Genomic DNA, 26,612 nt, shown 5'->3' with positions numbered 1-26,612 from the left:
TACCGACTTGGCTATGGTCTAGCACTGTAGTAATAACTGGAACTTGAAAGCTGATAAAATGGTTATGATTGCTTACCACCTGCTTGAAAGTAGCATAGGTGCTTACATATAATGGTTAGTTAATGAACTAATGATGACTGCTAATAAAGTTGAATATAAGCCTTGTATATCCTTGGAGTATTTTATTTTCCTCCTGTCGGGTAAGTCTTGCTGAGTACAATCGAGTACTCAGGGTTTTATTCCCCCTGTTGCAGGTGATCAAAGGATACTTAGAGCTGACTCTTGTGTGTGGAAACCTCCTGGTGGGCTCAGAGAGGATTCCTTTCATGCTACGAACGTAGTGTTTATTTATAACCCTAACTTAAGGTTTTTATAAGAAAAGATGTAAAATCTGCTAGCATCTCTTGTATATAACCACCATGTCATTAAATTAATCTTTGATTCCCCTGTAACTCTGATAACATTGTTATATTCCGCTGTTATAATCAATTGAGGTAATATTCTGCTACTATAATAAAGTGATGTAAGAAATGGCTTAAGAATGTTGTAAGCTTTATTCTCTCATTTATGATCCTGATGGAAAAATGTGGATTTTTGAGTTCTCCCTTGGGGTGTGCTCGATGGAAAGCATGATTTAGTGCACTCTCTTGGGTACTTAGTGTCTAATGGAAGACAAGTACTCTTGAGAGGGTATTAGATTAGACAGTTCTGCCACACGGTCCTAGACAGGAGTGGGCTGGTACTCGTTGTTCTCCTCGTTGGTTACCCTGCGGTCCAAGATGAGAGTGGGCTGGTGCCCGCGCCTCTGGTCCTCGAGAAGGGTTAGCTTGAGATGTCACTTTTGTAGCCTACATCTAAAGGGCCATTGATTCCAAAATGACTTTGAGTCGTTGCTGATCTGGAGTAGGGTTTTCTATGGCCGCCATCCCCTCTACCAGGGCGTAGATGTTGGCATAGGGCGTGGTAAAGACCCTATGGCCGGCTACTTCCATGAATTTAGGCTCAAGGTTGCGTGATGCAGAGGCTCTGACAGCATCACGGTCTTGGCGCTATCGTTCCACTTTTTCATCCTGTAGACGTTGTTCATATGCTGCCTCTATAGCCAAGCACCGTCGTCTAACATCTCAACAAGCCGATTGATATCGCTACCACTCCTCCTTGCGGTGTTGGGCGCGGTTACATCGAGCCTGTCGAGCTCTATTCTTCCTTTCCCTAGCCGTCTTTTGTTCATCTGTCTCTCTGTTGGGTGGCGCAGTGTCCAAGGAGATGTTGGACAAGGTTTCCTCACCATCTTGGATATCTGGTGAGTAAGGCATAGGGATCTGAGGTGGTTGTCCAGCCATGAAGACTTCTCTAGAGTGCTTCATGGCCGAGTGAGTTCCAGATTCTGCAGTCTTCGCAATGTCCAAGATCTCTGTAGAATTGTGATCGTTGTTGTTCGCTGGAACAGTGTTGCCGTCCTGATAAGTTAAGAGCTCCACCATGCCTACTAGACGAGATAGATCTGTTAAAGAAGTGTCGGCTTGAGCACCCGGCCAATGGACGATGCCTCCTTCAGGTGTGATGGATAGAACCAATCCTCTTTGGGCACTCGCAAGAGGGATTTCTTGCTCAGACTGCACGAGGTGGCTAATCGTATCTTGATAGATTGAAGTCGAATTCTTGAGTCCGACTAGAAAACGAACTAGGTCTTTGAGTTGGACTTCAGATAGGATCTCCAACTCGAACAAAAGTAACATGTCCGAGCGAGAGTCATGGTTGATGGTGACCTGAGTTCGAGTTGAATCAGAAATTGAGAGGTGTGAAAACTTCTCGGCGAGTCGATCCAGTGTGATCGTCGAGACATCTGGTGAAGCTTGAGGCGCCGGGATCTCCATGAGATGACTTTGGAGCTTGCCATTGTCGTCTGCCTTGCAGATCCAGGAGTCGAAGATGAAGGTGGTTCCCGCGTAAGAAAATCATGTTGTCGAGGTCCGCCGAGCTCTCTATTGTGAAGTCACCGAAAGCACCTACCTGGCGTGCCAGCTGTCGGTGTTTGATGACCGGCAACCCGTCACGGGGTACTCGGGACGGTGTTTGGTGGGCTTCGACGTATGCAGAACTCAATAGTAAATGCAAAGAGACGAACGATTTATACTGGTTCGGGCCCTCTTATCGAGTAATAGCCTTTACGTCCAGTCGACGTGTTGCCTTTTGCGTTGAAATGATTGTATGATTGTTAGGGTTACAAGGGGATGCGTCGTACATCTCTTTATATAGAGGAGAGGGTAAGGGCACGTATCTAGTCCTAGTTGGTTATAAGAGAAGAGTCCTAGTCCTATTACAGAATCTAGCTTTCATAGTAAGACGACTAAATTGATCTAGAATAGCTTGAAGTCCACACCACCTTGTCTCGCCTCCTTCAACCGATCATGGGCCATCCTAGGGCCCAACCGGGTAGAACTCCCATGGGGAATCCCTAGGACCCTGGTTCGTCAGAGGGCGGCGCGATGCCGGGTCGGAGCAGCGAGGAGGCGGTAGGAGCACACGGTTGCGCTGGTGGCCGACGGGGCTGCAGGTGATAAGGCGGCGCTACGAGCTACGCGCGGTGCGACGTGTTGGGGAAGGAAGAGGGCCACGAAGCATGAAGACTGATTCTTTTTTTAAAAAAAACTCCGGAGCAGATAGAAAGAGGTAGTTTGGCCAGCGTCCGCCTGTTTTCTCCAGAGCGTATAAAATGGTATGGTTCAAGTATAGCACATATTATGGGGGTGTTTGGAACTATTCTGCTCCTGTTTTTTTTTAGCTCCGCTCCATAAACTCTACCATGGAGCAGATCCACTGTGGAGTTTGTGGAGCAGGTGGTACTGTTTGGTACAGAGCATAGCTCTAGCTCCAAGAATGGGTTGTTTCCATGTAAATAGTCCATTATGCCCCTGATTAAAATTGCACTTGATATTTTTCGAGAAACATAGAAAATAAATGTGAGAAAATTAACAGAGCCCGTTGTCGCGGGCGAAGTCCCTCCATGCCCCCTGGAGCCTCTTCCACATGTCGACGCCCGAATACCTCACCGTCCACGACTAGCCGCAACAGAGGAGCACCGCGGGTGCGTGCACCTCCGGAGAGGTGGTGGCGGCACTAGGGTTATAGAGGGGAGCGGCGGCGCCAGGGAAGAGGAGAGCGGCGACGCGAGGGGAAGGGTCGTTGTCGTGGCGTTTTCCGAGCGTACAGGGAGGGGAAGCGATAAGTAATCTATGATTAATGAGTGGCAGGGTGGTTAATTACCTCACAACTTCATGTGGGAGTATAAAACTTCAAAAACTAGAGTACCTCTTGAGGTGCTCCATAAGTTGGTCCTCAGCTCCACCTTTTTCATGGAGTGGAGTTCTTGGAGCTGAGAGTGTTTAGCAACGCGGAGCTGGAGCGGACTTAAAAAAACGGGAGCGGAGTTATCCCAAACATCCCTGTAATAACATGTTTTTAAATAGATGAATAGTAATTATATTTTAGAATTTGTAATTGCATGAACAGTCTCGGAAGATAAGATATGGGAACGGCAGTCCGCAGGATTGACTCCAACTGCCCAAGCAGCAGAACACAGATGATGATCCTCGTGACCTCGTCTACCCCAGTACCAGCCACCGGTAACAAACATCCTTATCCGACGGAAGCCAACGGATTTGACGGTCCCCAGTCCACTCCTCGTCTTTGGATCGCCGCTCGCTTTCCATATATCTCTCTCGGCTCCGTTTGATCCGTAGCGCACTCGTCCGTCGTCGTCGCCCCCACTCTCCCTCTCCGCGTCGAACTCCCCTTGCTCGTAGTCCCCGTCCCACTTGGAGCGAATTTTGCCGGGGGTGAGAGAGGCGGCGGCCATGTCGGGGCGAGGCTCTCTCCCGGAGGGCTCGCTCTTTCTTGGATTGGACAGCTCCACTCAGTAAGTCTCGTCCCTTCTCTCTCCCCCTCTCTCAGTTCTCAAATGGGTACTGGATCTTATTTTTCGTGTGCTCTGGGTGTAGCTTATTCCTCTAATCACGCGCTCATTGTTCTAGCGATGGGCATGGTACAGTAGATGAATAAAGGTCGGGACTTTGTCTGCTTATAAAAGTGGAAGGAAAATGAAACGTGCTTAATAAAATTTAAAATTTACAGAAGTACCGATCGGAAGTAGTATGTGCAAGTCTCATGTGACGTGGCAATGCCATCTAATTTCTCTACATTGGGTTGAGAAATCAAAGTTCTTTACTAGATGTATGCACAAGAAACACCTTGGATGTCATTCTTCTTAAGTTCATCTCTTTCAAGATTTTTACCTGGCCCAAATTTGGTTTCTTTGTTCTGTATTCTGCATTACCAGTAAGTTGATAACCATGATCGCAGTACCATTTGCTTCACATATTACTTTCCTGGGGTTTTTTTTTTTCATTTTGTTATCATACTAAATTTGTGGGTCTACCATTAGACTTGGACCTAATACTGTCATTCTCCTGTTACAGATCGCTGAAAGCTACGGTGCTCAACAATGAGTTAACGATTGTAGCCTCTGAAATCGTTAATTTTGACTCTGAATTGCCACACTACAAAACTGAAGGTGGGGTGTACCGAGACCCCGCAGATGATGGCCACATTTTTTCACCAACCATTATGTGGGTGGAAGCTCTGGAGCTGCTGCTTGAGAAGCTAAAACCAAAGATCAACTTCGGTAAAGTAGTGGCTGTCTCAGGGAGTGGGCAGCAACATGGCAGTGTTTATTGGAAGAAGGGCAGCCATGCTGTGTTGTCCTCCTTGGATGCTAGTAAGAGCTTGTTATCACAGCTCAAGGATGCATTTTCTACAATGAACTCACCGATATGGATGGATAGTAGCACAACCAAGCAATGCAGAGAAATAGAGAATGCAGTTGGAGGTGCACTGGAGTTAGCAAAACTGACAGGATCTCGTGCCTATGAAAGATTCACTGGCCCCCAGATAAGGAAGATCTATCAGACAGAGCCTGATGTTTATGAAGATACCGAGAGAATATCTTTGGTGAGCTCATTCATGGCATCTATCCTTGTTGGAAGCTATGCAAGTATTGATGAAACTGATGGTGCGGGGATGAACTTGATGGATATAAACCAAAGGACCTGGTCAAAGTCTGTTTTAGAGGTTTGTACTTGCTACCTCATTTTGTAGTACATTAAAGATTTGTTGAATGACTTAAGTCCAAACATAAACTGTAGTAGGCTTTTATTTAAGGATATTTCATGGACTAAAATACCAAAACTGTGCCCTTTCTTTAGGCAACTGCTCCTGGACTTGAAGCAAAGCTTGGAAATCTAGCACCAGCGTATTCAGCTGCTGGCCGAATCGCTCCTTATTTTGTAGAAAGGTAAGTTTTGTTTGGTTATACATTGGGCCAGTGCTAAATGTACACTCTCAGTGTACTTGGTTTGTTTGCAACCATATATTCAGAATCACCTTTACCATGTACTTATCTTCTCTTTTATTTGCAAGTAGAAATTACTGTTTGCATGACTGCTCAGGTGTTATTGAGCAACCAATCATAATATATGGTTCAGGCAGTATGTTTCTGTTAACTGGCATACAAGCTCTGATTGTAAAACTGTTAATGCATATTGGATCCAGATGAACTCTGAAGTCTGAACATCTCAAAATTTATGCTCAGTTGTTCACAATTTCTTTTGTTACAATTTTTGGATTTAGATGAAGTCTCTGAGTTCACATCATAAAAAATTTCCACCCATCATTCCTTTTATTATGATCACCGGATTTAAATGAAGTTCCTGAACATTATGGAAAAAAAACTAATGTGAATGTGCAAACTAGCTTAATAACAAAAATGCACCCTAATGACTAATGCCATAAATATTCTTTGCACTAGAATTTTGTAATTACTTAAAGAAGACATTGTGTATTTTCAGGTTTCAGTTTGATAAGAACTGTTTGGTCATTCAGTGGTCTGGAGACAATCCTAATAGCCTTGCAGGTGGGTTTGGCTAGTGCTTCTTAAATGAGGAGTTGGCATTTGTGATCTTCTATATGTATCTGTAGAAAATTGGCGAGAAAACAGTTTCCTGATTTCTTACATTAACATTTATGAGACCTTGGCATCTGTTGTAGGTTTAACTCTGAATACTCCTGGCGATCTTGCCATTAGCCTTGGTACTAGCGATACAGTAAGTTGAGAAGACGTGCTCAATGTTGATTTGGTTGATAGCCATGTTTACCTAATGGTTCTATGTAATTCATCCTCTAATTGTATTGTAGGTATTCGGGATAACTGCAGAAGCTAAATCAAGCCTTGAAGGCCATGTTTTCCCCAACCCTGTTGAACCTGATGGTTATATGGTGATGCTATGCTACAAAAATGGCTCTTTGACCAGAGAAGGTACGTGTGTTTCCTTTTTTATTGTTCTACAAGTATGCATGCCATTATGTCATTACTAAATTGCTGATGATACTTACATTTTGGTTTCAGATGTGCGAAATCGGTATGCAGACAAATCATGGGATGTTTTTAACAATTATCTGGAGAAAACACCCCCTCTAAATGGTTAGATTTTACAGAAGTTGAGAATGGTCATTTTGCTCAATCGAACTGCTTTTCTATCAAGTTTCCTTTAGAGTTCTAATACTACCTAACAGCCATAAGCTACTTTTATGGGATTACATGAGGAATTTGGATGTCATGCTTTATATTGTTAAGTTATACATCAATGCTAATGCCTGCTTATTTTATTTTGACATGCTGTAATTTTACTATTTACTTGGTTACTTCCCTATGTGATTTCTTTTTCATGCATGTAGGTGGAAAGTTGGGATTCTACTACAAAGACCATGAAATCCTTCCACCACTTCCAGGTATTGATGTATTATCATTGCAGCGTTTTTCCCTCTTTTATTCTAAAAAACTCTGAAACTAGCGTTTTCCCTCTTGTATTCTAAAACTCAGAAACTGATAGTTTTTTCATGCAGTGGGTTTCCATCGGTACGCTGTCGAAAACCTCAATGACGTCTCATCAGACACTCTGTTGGAGCGTGAAGTGGAAGAATTTGACCCACCCTCCGAGGTTCACGAAAAGAAATATTCGTCAGTTTATATGATATTTTGGCAAGCAATTGCCATGCTTGTCATCAACATCGTTGCCTGCCTGTAGGTTCGTGCCATCATTGAGGGTCAAATGCTGTCGATGCGAGGCCATGCCGAGAGGTTTGGCATGCCGAACCCTCCCAAGCGGATCATAGCAACCGGAGGGGCATCCTCTAACGAAAGCATCCTCAAGTCAATCGCGCAGATCTTCGGCTGCTCTGTCTTCACAGTCCAGAGACCTGGTAATAGCTCAAATCTCCTCCCTGAACGAACCTGGTTGTCCTGACACAAACCGATGGCACCAGCCATATCCATTGCTGCTGAACTGACGCTGTCCATGGACCAGATTCGGCTTCGCTGGGCGCGGCGCTGCGAGCTGCCCACGGATGGCTGTGCAACGCCCAAGGCAGCTTTCTCCCCATCTCGTGCTTGTACCAGGGCAACCTGGAGAAGACCTCCCTTGGCTCGAAGCTGGCGGTCCCAGCTGGCGACAAGGAGGAGGACCGGGAGCTCCTCCAGAAGTACACCCTCCTGATGAGGAAGAGGATGGAGATCGAGAGACGCCTGGTGGAGAATATCGGGCGATCGTAGGAAAAATCAAGAATTTAAGCACCGCTGAAGCTGCCAGGACCGAATAATCTGAATAACCGTGGATTATCATCTCTTACGCAAACTCTCTTAGGTCAGAGCGTAAGTTTTGATTCTGATTTTACAAGCCTGGGTCAGCAGAGAAAAAAATGTGCTTGGAGCCTGGGACTCCAGGCATCGTTGCCAGACACGCACAAAACTTCGAAAGACAGAGCATTTCGCAAGGGCAAACGAATCTTAAATCTTCGTTAATGACATTGGCACGTCGCGAGTTTGACGAAACGTGGAATTGTGTTGTGCATGCGTCCAGTCAAAGAAAAGTAAGGCGGTATTTGCCTTGCCTGTACAATCAGATATTTGTGATTGTCACTGAAAATTCGAATCAGGTATTTGCCATCCGTGTCACTGACACATGGGGCCTACCTGTGTCACTGATAGTGGTAATAAATACAGGATTTACGAAATCTGTAGTGGCATGAGCAAGACAACAATTCTCGTTCGGAATGGCTAGCGTCCAGACGTCTGCTGCGCAGCCTGCTCCTGTTCACCTTTGTCCGCCTTCGCCCCGTTCCATGAGTGCACTCCGTTCTGTCTCTGAGCCTGCCACTCCTTTTGAACCCCTCCTCTCTCTCCGACTCTTCGCGCGGACGACTCTTCGACTCTCCGTGTGGCGACAAGCGCACGACTCACTGACTCTCTCAGCACCCCCATCCGCTGGCCCCCGGTGTGCCGTGTGCCCCGTCCGCCGGCCCCCAGCTCGCCGCCGACCAAACAACGTAAAACACTTGCAACATGAAAAAAAACATTTGAATGCAATATATGTCTAAAAACATATGAAACATTTGAACATGCACTTGCAATATGTGTGTGAAACACATGAAACACCCAAATAAAATACTTGTAACTTGCAACATGAAAACCACTTGTTGCAACATAAGACTAAAACAGCTGAAACATTAGAAAATATTGTTGCAACATATGTGTTGTAAGGAAAATGGACTCTAGGCTTATTTACTTTGGATTTTGGTGTTTGATGACCAACACAACCAAATTGGACTAATAAATTTGCAAGTGATTGTTTTGTAGTTCAATAGGGTGCGAGACGTGACTTGGACAAAGACGACGTAATGATCCGATGATCAACACCTAAAGCAAGACCCTAGAAGTACAAGAAAAGACTCAAGATATCAAACACAGTCCAAGCATGAAGATAGAAACTAAGCCGGACGTAAGATCACGAAGAAACTAGCTCACGGAGGTGACCGGACACTGGATCGAACGCTGGCGGAAAGCGACCGGACGCTCCGATCAAGAGGCTCGGCAACAGTAGGCGTCAGCAGCAGCGACCGGACGCTGAGTACTGAAATCGATCGGACGCACCGATGGTACTGTTCATCATAACCGGGAACACATTCAATACTGATCGGACGCTGGCGGCAAATCGACCGGACATAGGACTACAGCGTCCGATCGAGTAAAGAAAGGTTCCAGAGCGACAAAATTGCGACTGGACGCGTCTGGTGGCATGTGACCGGACGCTGGCAGCGTCCGATCAGTGGATCGCGGCTCTAATGGTCGGGACGACCGGACGCGTCCGGTCAAGACGACAACAGCGTCCGGTCAGTAGCAAAAAAAGCGGAATTTCGTCCCCAACGGCTACTTTCTTAGTGGGGCTTATAAATAGACCCCCCAACCGGCCAAATGAGGATGGTGGAGCTGAGGAAACATATCTAGGGTCTTGATACACCATTTTAGTGATCTCCACTTGTATAGTGCTTAGTGATTCATTAGGTGATTAGCGTAGGTGCTTTGTGAAGTGCTTACATTGATTAGACCACCACTTATGCGTTTGCTTTAGGTTTAGGCCTAGTGTTTAGTGAGGTTTGCATACCTCTTACCACTCGGTGCTTGCGCGCACCATTGTTGGACATCGAAGGGGCTTGTAGTCTTGCGAGATCACACCAACCGTGTTTGTGGTGTGGCCGCCACCGTGTACCGGAGGGAACAAGGCCCGCGGCGTTTCGACCGAAAGCTTGATAGTGAAGACGGTGGGGAGCATCCGGAAGAGGCTTGTCGAAAGGCACATCGGAGACCCACTTGCGTGTGGGGAAGGCCCGAGGCTATCCACGGAGTTACCCGACCGAGAGCTTGGCCCTTGCAAGGGATTCCTTGCGAGGGGCTCCAACGAGGACTATGGGAAAGCTTGTGCGCTTCTCGATACCTCGGTAAAAATACCGGAGTCGTTGATGGGAGTTTGCATATCTCTACTAAGCTCTTTAGCTTCCGCATTTATATTATTTACATTACTCCTTTTGCGGTAGAGATAGCAACACACTAGCAAAACCGTAGTTGCACATTTAGATAGTTTATCTTTTACATACGTTTTGCTAAGGTTAGAAAAAGATGCCATAGTTTAGAGTTAGAATTTTAAGTTGCCTAATTCACCCCCCCTCTTAGGCGTTACGGTCCCCTTCAAGTGGTATCAGAGCCGGTTGGCTCAATTTGGACCTTTGGCTTAACCACCGTTGAGCCGACGCTATTTAGAGTGGTTGGGATGGATACCTCTAGGCCTCCGCACTTTGACGGCACTAACTTCCCTTACTATAAAGCTAGAATGGCTTGTCACCTTGAGAGGTTGATTTGGGTGTTTGGAGAGTCACTCGTGACGGGATGAAATCCATTAAGAATCTCGATAAACCAACAAAGAGTGAAGAAAAAGAAATGCATTTCAATGCTAGAGCTAAAAATTGCTTGTTTGAATCTTTTAGCATGGATGTGTTTAACCAAGTGTTCACTTTAAATACGGCATATGAAATTTGGTTAAAACTTCAATAGCTCCATGACTGCACAAGTAATGTCCGTGAGCAAAAACATTGTCTAGCTAAATAAAATTATGATTCCTTTGAAATGAATGATGATGAGCTTGTTCATGATATGTATTCTCATTTGAATCTAATTATCAATGAGCTCCATTCAACAGGATTAACAAAGCTAGATGATGCGGACATCGTGAGGAAGATCATCTCCGTGCTACCACAAAAGAAATATGCAAGTATCATCACCATCCTTCACAACATAAAGGACTTGAGCACCATGACCCCGGCCATAGTAATTGGCAAGATAGTGGTATTTGAAATGTCACGCAAGATGGGTCAAGAAGAAGCCTCTTCATCAAGCAAAGGTAAAGCTCTCGCATATAGTGAGAAAAAGAAGATGAAGGGCAAGCGAGTTGAGACAAGCTCAAGCTCAAGCTCCCCAAGTGAAGATGAAGAAGAAGATGAGGATGATGATGATGATGATTCAAGTGATGATGATCAATCTTCCACCTCCACCTCCGACCTTGATGAAGAATCAATCAAACTTATCAACAAGATAGAGAAGATAATCCAAAGGCTCAATGTCAAGGGTGTGCCCATCCAAATTCAAGATATCATGTTCACCAATCAAAGAAAAGAGCAAAGAAAGAGAGGATGTAATGGATGCGGCGAGTTGGGGTACTTTGTGGAAGTTTGTCCAAACAAGTCCACACCCAAGACAAAGAACAAGGCATGCAAGAACCAAGCCCTCACATCAATAAGGTCATGGGATGATTCTTCAAGTGAAGAAGAAGACCATCACAAGAGGTGAGGGCACAAGCACTCATCATTAAAAATGGCAACGGGTAAAATCCGCGCGGGTATAGAAATCACAAACCCGCACCCGCGACAATATATATGTGCCCGCGCCCGCGCCCGCCACCCGCCATGGGCAGCACTATGCGCCCACGCCTGCTATCCGCGGGCATGTTTTGCCCGCGGGCATGCCCGCATACCCGCTAGAAGTATAAATAGATGACATTTAACATGACAGCTAACACAGAATGACAAAAGTTTAAATATATCACAACGTTCAATTATTCATCACACGTTCATAATCTCAATTCATCACAATCATAAATCATGCAACACAGTTCAATAGTTCACAACGGTCCACACATTCAACAATACAGTACTGGCCTACCATACAAGTACACATTGTTCAACTGCAAAGTCTTCCAAGTGATGCAAATAAACAAGACATGAACAAGTAATTAGTCGGAATCCACTCTAGTGATGCAAGATTCATCTTTCAGATCTTCTTCATTGTCTTCAAGGCATGACCAAAAGCTATTGAACCTTCCATCACCCTCATCTACATTCAAGTTCAAACATTAGTAGCTGCAGTATACAGTCCATGTATTAATGAAAAGAATTCATTGTAAATGCACATTTTTATACCTTTGAGATTGTGACGAAGCCAACTTTGGCTGCACATCAAAGCTTCCAACATTTTAGGAGTAAGACGACTGCGATGCTCACTTAAAACCCTCCCACTAGTACTGAAAGCCGATTCAGAAGCTACTGTGGTGATTGGAATAGCCAAAATGTCACGAGCAATTAGCCTCAAAGTAGGATAACGAGCTCCCTCCAACCTCCACCAGCCAAGGATATCAAAATAATCATTCTCATCATGAGGAAGAGTTTCCTCTTCCAAGTAGCGATCAAGCTCATTCTTACTTCTAACAAAGCTTGTAGTCTTCTTATTTGCAGCAAGGATTTTAAATATGGACAACACAGCAGCTGCACTAACTGTAGAAGGGGCACCACCAGAGGATGTAGCCACAGACTCTTGGTCTTTCACATGATAATGTTTCATTAAACCAGTAAGCAATTCCTGGGCCTCTGTAACATATTTTCCAGCAGCCTCTTCTCCAAAAAGGGCAATATAGCAAGCATGTAACATTGTCATCTTAAGACGTGGATCAAGAATAACAGCAACAGCCATAAGACCATGGATGTCAGCCCAATACTTATCATACTTTTCTATCATGGCAGCAGACATGTTCCTAATAGTTTCATTTTCATCATGACCCCAAGAGTTGAGTTTAAGTTTAATCTCACATACTTTAGGGAAGAATAGGTTAGCTGTAACATATTTTGTCCCAGAAAACAGCTCAGTAAGCTCATAGAATAACCCTAATTTCTCACAAACATTAGTAGCAAATGTCCAATCATCTGCTGCTGGAATATCATAGTTCCTATCGAGCTCACCCAAACATTCAAAAACCTTCCTATAAGGTATAGCAATGCTAAGCATGATGTAGGTTGAGTTCCATCTGGTTTTGTAGTCTAAATGCAACTTCTTGACCAATTCAACATTTTCATCTAGAGCAGTTTTCTCAAACTTTTCATACCTTTTTGGAGTAGCAATCCAATAAGCAACACTTTCTCGGATGTGCGCAACCGCAGTTCCAATTACTACCATGCCATCTTTCACAATGAGGTTGAGAATATGTGCACAGCACCGCATGTGCAGCCATTTTCCTTTCAATAGCATATTAGCCGCCCCAAGCCTTGTTTCCATTAAGCCAATCATGTTATCATTGGCACTGCAATTGTCAAGAGTCACAGTTGATACCCTCCGATCAAGATCCCAACTCTGGAGGCATTTATGCAATGCGTCACAAATAACCTCTCCTGTATGAGGGCATGGCACATACATAAACCTACATCAAACAATGCAATAATTTAGCTGGACAGTTCATAAAATGTCCTGGACAGTAAGCAATAATTTAGCTGGACATAATTAACATAATTATACAATCTGGACAGCAAGCAGAATTAAGATATTCACCTCAATATGCAGCTTCTAAGCGTCCATGAGTCATCAATAAAATGTCCAGTCACTGCCATATAGCCTCTCTTTTGATTTTCAGCTGTCCAAAGGTCAGTTGTGATAGCAACACGACAATTTGACCTTTGCAAGAATATCCTAGCTTTCCTTTTCTCTCCCTCATAGAAACTCACGATGTCCCTTCTAATAGTGTTTCTAGTTGCCATTTTGAACAAAGGTTGTAATGCACTAACAAATTTACGAAAGCCATGGTGATCAACAATGGACAACGGGTACTCATGCAGTATAATCATGGAATAAAGAGCTTTTCTAGCTACATCTTGATCAAACACATAGCTTTCTACAGCTACTTTCCCCTTTTCAGTGGTTCCAAACCTCAAATTAGTTTGAACTTTTGTTCCTGCCTTCTTGTTATTGTAGGGACAAGTTTTCAAATGAGTTTTCAAGTGAGTTGTACCATTTCTTGATGTGGCTGAAAGCTTCTTGTTGCAGTGGTTGCACTTGGCCTTCCAAACTCCATCAACACGCACTTTTTCAAAGTCATTCCAGACTACAGAGGTGAGCTTTCTCTTTGAAGGCCGCCCACCATCATCCGAGTCCTCCTCCCCCTCTGATACGTTCACAACATCCACGGCTTTGTCCTCCTCAGTACCAACTGCAGCAGTTGCATGGGAGGTTTGCACTTGGGAGCTACCAGGGGTCGCCATTCTAGCCAAACAAAGCCATGATGTTTCATATTGTTATTTTCAGAAGTTAGTTTTGTAACAAGCGAAAAGGCTTATAATCACGAATCCAATACCATCAAAGATGTCATCACAGATAATCAGTTAACTTTTTGTTGCAAAGATCTCTAGTTAGGTGTATTCATCCCAATCTAAAATGCTCGAGACAACTCTAGTTCTAGCACTTCTTGTTCATTTGTCTTTACCTAAGGTGAACCCTCCAGTCTAATGTCTTGCTGCAAACTCTCAGTCAGCCAGAGCAGCGCATGGCTGGAGCTGTGCACATTGCAGTTATCATTTTCAGAAAAGGAGTTACAATATGATATCTCTTTTCTCCATAGTTGGGAGCATTTTATGTATATTAGGACTTTTTTCGTTTTTGCTGTTTCTGTTTTGCATATATGTGCATTTAGTAACTTTATGACGTCTTAAAACTTGCTTAGAAACTGACCAATCTGTGCTACTGGTTGACTTTTTTTTCTGCTCTAGTATCTGAAATTAAAACCCTGAGTATTACAAAAGAATTGATATGAGAATATGCGTCATGACATTGCCTTCTAGCTTCTACCATTTGGCCAATCAAGTATTGCGGCATTTATAGCTGTAAAGATTGTAGCTAGAGTGTGGAAGCTGGAGACAGATCTAGCAGCAGATCTAGCATGCATGCAAGAATCTAGCAGCAGATCTTGGTTCCTGACGGCAGATCTAGGCATGGAGAAAAGAAACTACTACTACTCCTAGTATACACGGGGAACGGGGGATTTGGTTCCTGACGGCATGCATGCAAGAATCTAGCAGCAGATCTAGGCAGCGATTGGGAAGCAACCAGCGAGGAGGAGATGAGAGTGCAGGCGGTCATCTTACTCTTACCGGTTGTGGATCCGGCGGTCCGGCCGGTCGGCGCTCCTCCTCCTCCTCGGTAGGCGGAGCGGAGGTGGGCGAGCGATGGAGATGCTGCTGCAGCTTGTTGCCCCCAAATCTCAATCTCTGCAGGGACACACAGCGGTGGGGGATTTTAAAGCGACGGGGCGACACTCCACGGCAGGGAACTGGGGGCTGGCCGGCTGGGGATCTGACCGTCTAAGGGAGGCCGGAGTGGAGGAGCGACGGCGCTGGGGAGGCCGGAGCCTGGAGGTGCGATGCCGGACGCCTGCCGCTGGGGTCTGGGGAGGCGCGACGCCGATGGGGACTGGGGAGGCCAGACTCCGGAGGCGCGACTTGGGATGGGATTGGGAATTTGGGACGACGGATGAGTGAACTGAAACCCTAGAATCTAAAGGTTATATAGTCTTACGCGGTGGCCCCACATGTCAGTGCGGGTTTCGCGGGTTTGCGGATGCGGGCATGCTCTTTTTTTACCCATTTACCTTTGCCCGCTGGGCACAACTCTATGCCCGCGCCCGTGCCCGCGGGCACAGGTTCGCGCCCGTATCCGCGCCCACCGGGTCGGGTACCCGCGGGTACGCGGATTTTCTTTGCCCGTTGCCATCTTTACTCATCATCAAGATCTTCTCGTGTGTGCCTTATGGCACGAGGTAACGAAAACTCATCCTCTAGTGATAGTGATAGTGATGATGAAATGCCTTCTTATGATGAAATTGTGCAACAAAATCTTAACTATGCTAAAGTTTGCACTAGTCAACAAAAGAAGCTCAAAAAATTAAAAGAAAAGCTAGATAGTTCACAAAAAGCATATAAAACTTTGTTTGAACAATATGAGACATTTGCTAATCTCAATATTGAACTATTTACTAAAATTGAGCAACTTGAGGCTAGTGCAACAACAAATACTTGCACAATCAATGATGAGCAACTTGTAAAGAAAAATTAAAAATTAAAAGAAAAGTTAGCTAGATCACAAGATGCATATAAAAGTTTGCTTGCTAAAATGGAAACCATATGCAAACATTGTGATGAGCTAACTAATAAAGTTGCTAATCTTGAAGCCGTTGGTACAACCCCCACCGAGGCACCTAATAAGAAAGGTTCAATCTTTGACATGACTAAAAAGGTTGTCTCTACTTCTTGCAATAATTTATGTTTAGACTCACCCTTATGCAACCAAGTTTGTGTTGAGAAAGTTATTGTAGATACATTCACACAAGAGGCTGCAAAGGAGAATGAGCAACTCAAGCAAGAAGTGGCTTGCCTCACTAAGGACTTGACTCAAGTGAAAGGCAAGACAAAGCAAGCCCAACTTCATCAAGATAACACCATTAAGGAAGTGAAGAAGCTTGATGAAGGACAAACCGTGGTTTGCTACGTATGCCATAAGGAAGGCCACAAGTCCTATAAGTGCAAGGTGAAGGATGGGGAAGGAGCAAAGAAGAAAGAGAAAAAAAACAAACAAGCAAGCTCTCCAACACCTACACCAACAAGGTGGACAAGAAGGCCTCCACACCATACTTGTTAAAGAAGAAGAAAAACGGCAAGGTGGTGGCCATCAAGGTAAACAAGCAAGCCAACAATGGGGTCAAACGCTTTTGGGTGCCAAAGAAAATCATTTCCAACATGAAGAGCACCAAGAAGGTTTGGATCTCAAAAGGGAAGTGAGAAGTCCGATGGACTTCAGGGAATTTGGAGACTTGGCAAAGTATGGGTGCATTTCATGGGGTGCATCATTATGGACAAAGGCATTGCCAAGTGGGTTAGTGAATACTATGGACCTAAATTCCCCTTTCCATGTTAGGTGACTAGATTTAATTTTCTTCAAGTGATATAAGATTTAATTTCCTACAAGTGGTATCATTTATCATCTAGTTACTTTTCATGCCTAGGTTTGCATTTGCATGTTTAATCTCTTGTCATGCATACACTAGGTAAATCATATGGTAGGCTTGCTCGGTTTCACTCTTGACCCTTGGAGCAAACTTACATGGTTTAAATTGTTTAGGAGCACGGCACATAGCTCGTTTTATAATTGTTCATCTAATACGTGACAAAGTCCAAATTATAGATAACTTCTCCTGAATATCACCTTTAAAAATGATTCTCATATTCATGTGATGTCATCTTTCAAGTGGTATTTTTTATTCTAAAATCAATGTGCATGTCTCCTACAAGTATTCTATAGTTGTGTGCACAAATTTAGGGATGGTTACTCTATAAGTTGGATGCTTTAAGACTAACACCTTTTCAAGCTTATCATGTGTGTAGTAGTCTCATTGCAAGGAAAATGGAGTCCCCGGAGTAAAGCATCATACTTCAAATATCCACCACATATTGCAAGTGGTAGAAATCAAATTGTTTTCCATATGTGGTATTTCTAAACCGATATCATTATGTTGATTTCACTTTGACATTTATATGCTTTCTCCATGCATTATATAGATTAAACTCCCTTGAGCATTAATTTGCCAATTATGCATAAACTACATTCTACATCATATGTATGCATATATTTAGGGGAAGCTAAGTCTATGTAATGTGAGAGTCAAATTTTGTGACCTATCCCACTCCACATACAAAGGTTCACAAAGTTTGACCCTCCCTTATGCTACTAATGTCTTCCTTTTCGGTGTTTGATTCCAAAGGGGGAGAATTTAGAGGACCAAAAGCAAGATCATAATAATTTACAAGTAGTAATGGTCTATAAGTGGTAATGGTCCGAAAAAGGGAGGATAGTGGATTATGGATTAGTCTATGTAATGGGGAGAATTTGTAGGACCAAAAAGCAAGGCTTAAATCCATAATACCACATGGGGACATTTGCAAGGGCAAGATAAGTTTTCAAGTGGTATCTTTTAGTCTTACAAGTAGCATCTTTTAGCATCATATAACCTTGCCCCTTGCATTGCATCCTAGCAAGTAGATAGTTTTTAAATTCCAAATTTTTATTATTTGCTTGCTTTGGTTGTGTTGTCATTAATCACTAAAAAGAGAGAGATTGTAAGGAAAATGGACCCTAGGCCCATTTACTTTGAATTTTGGTGTTTAATGACCAACACAACCAAATTAGACTAATGAATTTACAAGTGATTGCTTTGTAGTTCAATAGGGTGCAAGACGTGACTTGGACGAAGGCGACGTGATGATCCGATGATCAACACCTTAAGCAAGACCCTAGAAGTATAAGAAAAGACTCAAGATACCAAGCAAAGTCCAAGCATGAAGATAGGAACCAAGCCAGACGCAAGATCACGAAGAAACGAGCTCACAGAGGTGACCGGACGCTGGACCAGACGCTGGCGAAAAGCGACCAGACACTCCGATCAAGAGGCTCGACAACAACAGGCATCAGCAGCAGCGACCGGACACTGAGTACTAAAATCGATCGGATGCACCGATGGTACCATTCATCATCACCGGAAACACATTCAGTACTGACCGGACGCTGGCGGCAAATCGATCGGACGCTGGACTGCAACGTCCGATCAAGTACAGAAAGGTTCTAGAGCGACAAAATTGCGACCGGACATGTCCGGTGGCATGTGACCGGACGCTGGCAGCGTCCGATCAGTTGATCGCGGCTCTAACGGTTAGGACAACCGGACGTGTCTGGTCAGGACGACAGCAGCGTCCGGTCAGTAGCAAAAAAGTGGGATTTCGTCCCCAACATCTACTTTCTCAGTGGGGCTTATAAATAGACCCCCAACCAGCCAAATGAGAATGGTGGAGCTGAGAAAACATATCTAGGGTGTTGATACATCATTTTAGTGATCTCCACTTGCATAGTGCTTAGTGATTCATTAGGTGATTAGCGTAGGTGCTTCGCGAAGTGCTTACGTTGATTAGACCACCGCTTATGCGCTTGCTCTAGGTTTAGGCCTAGTTTAGAGTTATAATTTTAAGTTGCCTAATTCACCCCCCCCTCTTAGGCGTTATGGTCCCCTTCATGTGTGAAACATATATAACATCCAGATCAAAGATGAATGCGGCATACGTTTGGAAACAAATGAAACATTTTGAACACACTCTTGCAAAATGCCTCTGAAACACTTGCAACATATGCAACATCCCCCGATCTACTTTTGCAACATCAAGATGAAATAATTACAATATACATCTAAAACGTCTGAAACACTAAAACATACATATGTGCTATAAAGGAGGGGAAAGGCTGGGCCAGTTGATTCCGGTCGTCAGGGTGGGAGCCACGCGGTCGGCCGAGGCGCTCGAGCTTCACTAGCACCTGTGCGCTCGTTGGTGCCCTTGGCTCATCTGGGAAAGACCTGAGGCACCATGGCACATTGAAAGGTCCTAATATGGCTAGAGGGGGGTGAATAGCCTATTTAAAAATCTACAAACCAACTAGAGCAATTTGATTAGTATGACAAATAGCGTAAATCAAACTTGCTCTAGCTCTACAAGGGTTGCAAGCCACCTATCCAATAATTCTAGTTACTATGATCACTAAACACACAATTTACTAAGTCACTACTCACTAAGAGCTCTCACACTTGCTACACTAAAGAGCTCCACTAGATAAACTTAAGCTACAAAGCAAGCTCTCAATTCTAGCTACACTAAAGAGCTTACTACAACTAGTTTACGAGTATGTAAATAGGTAAGTAAGGTGATTATACCGCTGCGTACAGGAGTGAACTAATCACAAGATGAATATTAACTCATTCACTGGGAGAATACCAAAGGGTAAGAGACAACCAATTTTCTCCTGAGGTTCACGTGCTTACCAACACGCTACGTCCCGGTTGTGTCGACCAACACTTGGTGGTTCGGAGGCTAAGAGGTGTTGCACGAACCTCGTCCAGACAATTGGACACCACAAGAACCTACCCACAAGTGAGGTAACTCAATGACATGAGCAATCCAGTAGGGTTACCTTTCAGCGCTCCGCTAGGGAAGGCACAAGTCCCCTCACAATCACTGGAGATGGCCACGAACAATCACCAACTATGCCAATCCTCCTCTACTGCTCCAAGCCATCTAGGTGGTGGCAATCACCAAGAGTAACAAGCGAATCCGGCAGCAAAACACGAACACCAAGTGCCTCTAGATGCAATCACTCAAGCAATGCACTTAGATTCTCTCCCAATCTCATAAAGATGATGAATCAATGATGAAGATGGGTGGGAGGGTTTTGGCTAAGCTCACAAGGTTGCTATGACGATGCAAATGGCCAAGAGAGTGAGCTTGAGCCGGCCATGGGGCTTAAATAGAGAGCCCCCACGAATAGAGCCTTGGCTCTCTGTTCTCTGAAAAGTTAGGGCGACTGGACGCACCGATTGGTTTGACCAGATGTAGGACCCCAGTGTCCGGTCGCGCGATGCACGCCACGTGTCCCCTGCTTCAAATGCTAATCGCCCGATCTCAACAGTCATCAGTGCACTTAAGTTGTGACTGGACGCACTATAGTGTAGCACCGGACACAGGACCCCAGCGTCCGGTTACTTCTAGTAAGGTTACAGTCGTGGCCGGACATGTATGGTCACACCCGACCGGACTCCCCAGCGTCCGATCACTCTCCATCTTCTCTGTGCGTCGCCACATCAGCATGATCGAACGCTGAACAGTGTTCAACCTGCGTCCGATCAAGGGACAGAGGGCGGCCTTCACTACGCGCCACTGATCGAACGCAGGACCCCAGCGTCGGGTCACTGTGTGACCAGCGTCCGGTCACTATTTCTCAGTGACTATCACCTCCTTCATTTCACCAACTTCTCCACCCTTGCTCAAATATGCTAACCACCAAGTGTATCACCTTGTGCACGTGTATTAGCATATTTTCACAAATATTTTCAAGGATGTTAGCTTTCCACTAGATCCTAAATGCATATGCAATGAGTTAGAGCATCTAGTGGCACTTTGATAAACCGCATTTCGATACGAGTTTCACCCCTCTTAATAGTACGGCTATCGATCATAAATGTGATCACACTCTCTAAGTGTCTTGATCACTAAACCAAAAAGCTCCTATCAATTCACATTTGTCTTGAGCTTTTTCTTTTTTTTCTTTTTTCTAAGTCCAAGCACTTGATCATCATCATGGCATCACCATCATCATATCATGATCTTCATTTGCTTCACCACTCGGAGTAGTGTTACCTATCTCATAATCACTTTGATAAACTAGGTTAGCACTTAGAGTTTTATCAATTCACCAAAACCAAACTAGAGCTTTCACACGTGCACCCAACAGCCATGGCGGTGCGACGACGACGGGGGACGAACGGATGGCGAGGGAGCGGGCGGTGCAGGTGATTGGGATGGGCGCACGTCGCGGCCGGAGATGGGGAACGGGGTGGGGGGAGAGGGCACAGCGCGGCAACCGACGAGGGCACGGTGGGGGAAGGCCGCGGACGAATGAGCGGCCACACTGCGGTGGCCAAGGGTAGATAAGCAGATGAGCAAGTGGGGATTTGTTTTTTTTTTGTTTCTGAGAGTGATGGGGCCTACTCCTGCGGAGCCACGTCCGGATGAGAGTCACGGATCGGACGTCTGTGACATATCATTATCGTTTTTGTTTCTGAGAGAGATGGAGCGTGCGGAGCCGCGTCTACACAAGAGTCCTAGGTCAACCGCCCGTGGCATATCATTGTTGATTTCCGTTAGGCATTCGTACATATACGAATTTGTAATGTGACCGCCTCAATGTCCGCCCGACTGAATACGGTAATAAGTACTCCTAATTGGGAGTACCACATGAAAACGCAATTTGCAATGTCTTTTTTTTTTTTTAAAAAAAAGGCAAAAGGGCTAGAGTTTAAGACAGACGCGGCCCAATTGAATGTTCGACCGCAGCCCGGCCCAACCCGTCCGACCGAGTCGTTCAGGGAAGCCGGAGCCGCGAGCCCGCGACCGCCTCGGGCAATCGCCAATCAGACTCGTCCTCTCCCTCCTCCAGACCGGGACAAATCAAACCGGGACCGGGCGGCTCCGTCTCGTCCCCGACCCCCGCACCGCCAAACCCTAGTTCACGGCGGCGACCTCGCGGCCTCCGCTCCGCTGCGCTCCGGCTGGTAAGCAGGTTCGCTCCCCCTCTCCTTCCCCGCTCCGCCTCGCTATCTTCTTAGATTCCACGCCTGCAGCGTGCGTCGATTAGGTTCATGGGCGGTGGTGTTGTCTCGGGGATTCGTCGTTCTGTTGGATACCCTAGGGTCGTGTAGTGCACCGGCGTCTGCTCCCCCGCGCGCCTAGTCTCCAAGGTGAAACCCAGGTCCCTGCCTCCCTGGCCGCACGCGTTCCCGCCCGCCGTCTCCAACCTCAGCGCCGTGGCGGCGGCGGAGGCGCACCTCCACTCCGGAACCACCGGTGCGCCGGTCCCTTCTTCCACGGGACCACGGCGCTTAGGGCAGCGGTTAGAGCCACTGGACGCTTCACCCTGTATGTAGCTCACCAGGGCCTCTCTGCCCCTGCCTTCTCACCTCCGAGGCTTTGGTCAATTGCCCGCCAGATCTATTACTCTGGAGCGCCGAAATGTGGATTCTCTATCAGTAGAATTAGTGATATCCGCCTTTTGTTCCGTGCAAGTGTAGTACTAGTTTACAGGTCTTGGTTCTTGCCAACCGGACTTAGTGCTTGGTATTGTACTGTTTTCTTGCTTGTTATTTATATACACTTTGTCTATAATGTACTCGGTAGCTAGTGGTGGGTTGTCGGTTGATCTCGTTTGTTATTGAATTCTGTATGGTATATATGATATATGGTTAATTGGGTGAATTGGTTGTTTGAAATTGCAAGGCTTATCTCAGACAGCTTTTAATTCGAGCCATTAGAACTAGAATAGCACGATGATTTGATTGTTTATATGTGTGAGCAGTAACAATGCGAGACAAAACTAGTGTTTATGTGTGAGAACTTGATAATCTGATTATCGAACTTTCAATGGTCACGTACTGCCTCTGCACTCCAGTAAATACTGAAATACGAAACCATATAATTATGTAAGTTACTTTCTATATATAGTTATCTACTCTTAGTTTGTTATATTTAGTGTCTGACGTGTGAGAAACCAAAATATAAATATACAAAATACTCTGACTAAATGTGTGCCTTGTATTCTATTTATCCTTATAGTAAAAGGGGTGAGACGTGGGGTTTGAATGTTGTGTGCATATCTCCTAATTTTGGCTGGGTTGAGGTTGAACCAATTTTATTATTGTTATTTTACTGAAGATATGGCTGACCTCATTAGTTCATTACTGAACATCACAGTTTATTCTTTGCAGAGTTGATGATTTGGGATAATCTTGTTCTCTCTGGGTGAATCAAGATGTCTGGGAATGATGATAAGCCACATGCTGCTGCAGACAGAATAAAGGCAGCCACGTTATCCGTGGCCAAGGGATTGAGCAGGGCTCAAGCTGAACGAGCTGCGGCTGCTGCTGCCCGCAATGTCAATGCCTACGGGCAGAAGGAAGAGGGACCTAGCCGTTGGCAGGAGAGGAAGGAAGCCAAGAGACAGATGTATCTGATGAGTACAGAGAAGGCTGCGAAGCTGGGCACTGTGAAGCCCAAAGGTTCAGAAACTTCTTCTGTTGGCGCGTATACCCAATGCCAGAAATGTTTCCAGCATGGTCACTGGACGTATGAGTGCAAAAATGAGCGGGTGTACATGTCACGGCCCTCAAGAACGCAGCAGCTTAAGAATCCCAAGCTGAAGAAAAGCGCACCAGTTTCTTATCAATTCGAGAATCCTGATATTATAAAGGAGAGGGAACAGGAGCAGAAGCTGATGAAGGAAAAGCAGAAGAAGGAGAAAGCCGAAAGGAAAAAGGGAAAGAGTAAGAGGAAGCATCGATCGCCGAGTGATTCAGATAGCAACAGTAGTGGTGCTTCGGTGTTCGACTCCGACTCTGAATCATCGGTGATGGACTCTGAATACTCTTCTGGAAGCAGTTCAAGTTATAGTTCCTCAGACTCCGAGGACAAGAAGCGGCAACACAGAAGGAAGCAGAAGAAGAGAAGGCACAGGAGGGACAGCACATCATCAGCATCTTCTGAATCTGAGTCTGCATCGGACAGTGATTCTGATGACAAGGGCAGCCGGAGGAAGAGTAAAAGAAGGGGTGGTAGGCGCTGAATTTAATGGGCTGGACATAGCAGTGTGGATATTGAATATCATTATATACTTATGTTCAATCCATGAATAACTTTTCATCATCATCACACCATGTGCCTGGCTTCTCCAATCCAAGAAACAAATGTAGCATTTGCTTTCCTGAATGCTAGTACTGATATTTTTCCCTGTACGAAGCTCTTGGGAGCTTTAGGTGTTCCTATTCTATGATCTTTGTGTGAACCATTGAATCCTGTAACGGTATTCACCTATGAATTTCTAAGTATGGTGTGTTCATCTTCCTGTTCCCGATAGTATTGCTGTAATCATTTACCTCTGGCTCCTCCTCTTCTTTTGTAACCTGCAGTCCTTTGCTGTGTGGTGTGCTCATCTTCTAGAAAGTTTTCTGTTAACATTGGGTCATCCTCTTGGGTTCTCTCTTTCATACCTCCAGTCCTTACTGTTTACCGTTTGTTCAGAGGAAATCACATCACTGGCCAGTTATCCTCGCATTCCCAGGATGCCAGACGATCAGTGTGGCAGTTCAGTCATTTCCTCTGACAACCGTGCAGTTAACCCAGGCTGGATCTTATGATAGGCAATGATATTGCCTTCGAAGTGGAGCAAATGTCCCGACTTCAATCTCTACCAGCTGAATCCACAGTTGCCAGTGCTTGCTGCTTGAACAGAAACTTCAGACGAACAGTTTCACTGTTTGGGATTTTATCTGCACACACGTCTGCCCTGTAATCTGCAAGACTGAAATAAACATCTTCCTGACTGTTCTTCTCATCACCTAATAACAGGTTATGAGGCATGCATGGAGCTGAAGATTCAAGACAACTGTTGGCTGGGACTGGGAGCTTTAGCTGGAGGAAGGAAGGGAGGGACATGAGCATCCAAGAATCAAAAGGCCGCCACTTGGAGGAGACGCCTGGCAAGCATGACTTCCAGCGATCGAGCTGATCCGTCTGCACCGCCATCATGGGCTAGAGTTGCCCCGGCAAAGGAAACAGGTAGCAACACGAGCCCAGCAGCTGCGTTGAAAACCTTTTGCCTGTCATGGAGAGGCGCCTGCGGACTGCGTGCTGGCTGCTACCTCCTCGTCTTGTCGGCAGCGGGCTGCTGCGCACATGATCGGCGCCAGGCGCCTGTCGGCGGACGATGGACGAGGACGACGACGGGACGGGATGGTTCTTGCTGCCGGTCGTCGCCTCCGCCAGCCGGGCTGGGCTAAGCTACCGGTGCGGTGTAGTTTGTTAGTCGCTGAATTCTGAGTCTGGATAGTAGCAGAATTTTTACTCTTATTGAGAGAGGATGACAATAGAAGTTGGATAATTTTTTGGTTTATTTCTCACACAAATATTATGTCAACCTGAGGGGTTGAGGATATATATTTATAGGCTGCTAGCCAGTCAAGCATATACCAAGATGCTAAGCATATGTCAAGATGCTAGTCTTAGATGCTAATGTGCTGTCCTATATGCTATCCTATATGTTGTTCTAAATGCTAGTCCTAGATGTTAGTCCTAGATGTTGTCCTAGATGCTAGTCCAAGATGCTAGTTTCCTAAATGCTAGTTCAAGATACTAGTCCTAGCTATATCCCCACACAGAGATTTATCCATCATTTTTTCCTAAATTTTGTACGTCGTCTTGTGGAAAAGTTGAACCATCCCGGTCCTGGAGCAGAGCTCAAGGAACTTGATCCTCCCAAGAGGCTTGCTAAGCAGGTTCGCAAGCTGGTCCTTGGTGTTGATGTAGCTCGCCTTGATGCTTCCTTCCTCCAAACAGTCTCAGATAAAGTGGTACCTCACCCTGATGTGCTTACTCCGTTCATGGAAAACAGAGTTATTTGCCAGGGCCAGAGCGGACTTGCTGTCCATCCTTAGCTCCACCGCTCTAGTGTCTCTACCGAGGAGATCATCAAGCAATCGAGCGAGCCAGAGCGCCTGAGTCGAAGCGATGGAGGCCGCTATGTACTCGGCCTCGCAGCTGGACAGGGCCACCACCTGCTGCTTGATCGACTGCTAGCTAACGAGGCACTTGCCGAGGAGGAAGAGAATCCGCTCGTGCTCTTGCTGGTGTCGATGTCGCCGGCGTGGTCGCTGTCGCTGTACCCGACGAAGTGTGCCGTCTCAGGGCACCTAGGGTAGTAGAGGCCATGGTCGAGAGTCCCCGCAACATAGCGAATGATCCTCTTCACAGCCTGCTGGTGCTCCGTCGTCGATCGCTGCATGAACCGACTAACGTAGCCGACGGAGAATGCCAAGTCTGACCGTGTGGACGAGGTAGCGAAGGCTCCCCACAAGACGCCGGTACTGCGTAGCGTCCACCTCCTCCGTCGTGCTGTCGCGGCTCAGCTTCAGCCTCTCCTCCATCGAAGTGAGAGCTAGGTTGCAGTCGGTGAGTCCAGCTAGCTCAACGACGCGCTTGGTGTAGGCGGTCTGTCGAAGCGTGATCCTAGAGTCATCCTGGTGCACCTCGATTCCTACGTAGAAGGAGAGAGGCCCCATGTCACTCATCTGGAAGGTGGCCTTCATCTCTTCCTTGAATGCCGCCACCTCCGCATCCTTGGTGCCGGTGATCACCAAGTCGTCGACGTAGACACCCATCAA

At 45.6% G+C, this 26,612-nt stretch overlaps 3 protein-coding genes across 4 annotated transcripts; 2 read left to right on the top strand and 1 right to left on the bottom strand.

Annotated features, from left to right (window-relative positions):
- Positions 1 to 3,608: 3,608 nt before the first annotated feature.
- LOC136547334 (xylulose kinase 2-like) lies at positions 3,609 to 7,894 on the top strand. Its single transcript, XM_066539293.1, has 11 exons — positions 3,609 to 3,919; positions 4,479 to 5,130; positions 5,265 to 5,353; positions 5,907 to 5,971; positions 6,106 to 6,161; positions 6,253 to 6,373; positions 6,464 to 6,538; positions 6,793 to 6,846; positions 6,961 to 7,055; positions 7,143 to 7,317; positions 7,422 to 7,894. Exons 1-11 carry the CDS (start codon positions 3,858 to 3,860, stop codon positions 7,664 to 7,666), a joined length of 1,689 nt encoding a protein of 562 aa, XP_066395390.1. The 5' UTR covers positions 3,609 to 3,857; the 3' UTR covers positions 7,667 to 7,894.
- Positions 7,895 to 11,440: 3,546 nt separating this feature from the next.
- LOC136547332 (zinc finger BED domain-containing protein RICESLEEPER 2-like) lies at positions 11,441 to 12,656 on the bottom strand. The gene is made up of 2 exons (XM_066539292.1): positions 11,920 to 12,656; positions 11,441 to 11,833 (listed from the first exon to the last, which is right to left on the bottom strand). The coding sequence occupies exons 1-2, from the start codon at positions 12,521 to 12,523 to the stop codon at positions 11,733 to 11,735; spliced, it is 705 nt and encodes a 234-aa protein (XP_066395389.1). The 5' UTR covers positions 12,524 to 12,656; the 3' UTR covers positions 11,441 to 11,732.
- Positions 12,657 to 21,815: 9,159 nt separating this feature from the next.
- On the top strand, positions 21,816 to 24,298 carry LOC136547331 (uncharacterized). Of its 2 annotated transcripts, none has more exons than XM_066539290.1 (2): positions 21,816 to 21,964; positions 23,166 to 24,298. In XM_066539290.1, exon 2 carries the CDS (start codon positions 23,210 to 23,212, stop codon positions 24,017 to 24,019), a length of 810 nt encoding a protein of 269 aa, XP_066395387.1. In that variant the 5' UTR covers positions 21,816 to 21,964; positions 23,166 to 23,209; the 3' UTR covers positions 24,020 to 24,298. The 2 variants fall into 2 exon arrangements, with proteins under 2 accessions (XP_066395387.1, XP_066395388.1); XM_066539291.1 differs by having other exon boundaries at positions 21,823 to 21,956.
- Positions 24,299 to 26,612: the final 2,314 nt, after the last annotated feature.

The sequence above is a fragment of the Miscanthus floridulus genome, chromosome 3 (genome assembly GCF_019320115.1).
Source record: "Miscanthus floridulus cultivar M001 chromosome 3, ASM1932011v1, whole genome shotgun sequence".
Classification (NCBI taxonomy): Eukaryota; Viridiplantae; Streptophyta; class Magnoliopsida; order Poales; family Poaceae; genus Miscanthus; species Miscanthus floridulus.
This window is presented reverse-complemented; position numbering and strand designations above follow the sequence as displayed.

Excerpts from the sequence above, each read along its gene's own strand:
- LOC136547334 (XM_066539293.1), top strand. The coding sequence starts at position 3,858 with ATGTCGGGGCGAGGCTCTCTCCCGGAGGGCTCGCTCTTTCTTGGATTG. Across the intron at positions 3,920-4,478 it reads GGATTGGACAGCTCCACTCA|ATCGCTGAAAGCTACGGTGC; the intron begins GTAAGTCTCGTC and ends CTCCTGTTACAG. Across the intron at positions 7,318-7,421 it reads CTTCACAGTCCAGAGACCTG|ATTCGGCTTCGCTGGGCGCG; the intron begins GTAATAGCTCAA and ends TCCATGGACCAG.
- LOC136547331 (XM_066539290.1), top strand. The coding sequence starts at position 23,210 with ATGTCTGGGAATGATGATAAGCCACATGCTGCTGCAGACAGAATAAAG.
- LOC136547332 (XM_066539292.1), bottom strand. The coding sequence starts at position 12,523 with ATGTCTGCTGCCATGATAGAAAAGTATGATAAGTATTGGGCTGACATC. Across the intron at positions 11,834-11,919 it reads GCTTCGTCACAATCTCAAAG|ATGAGGGTGATGGAAGGTTC; the intron begins GTATAAAAATGT and ends ACTTGAATGTAG.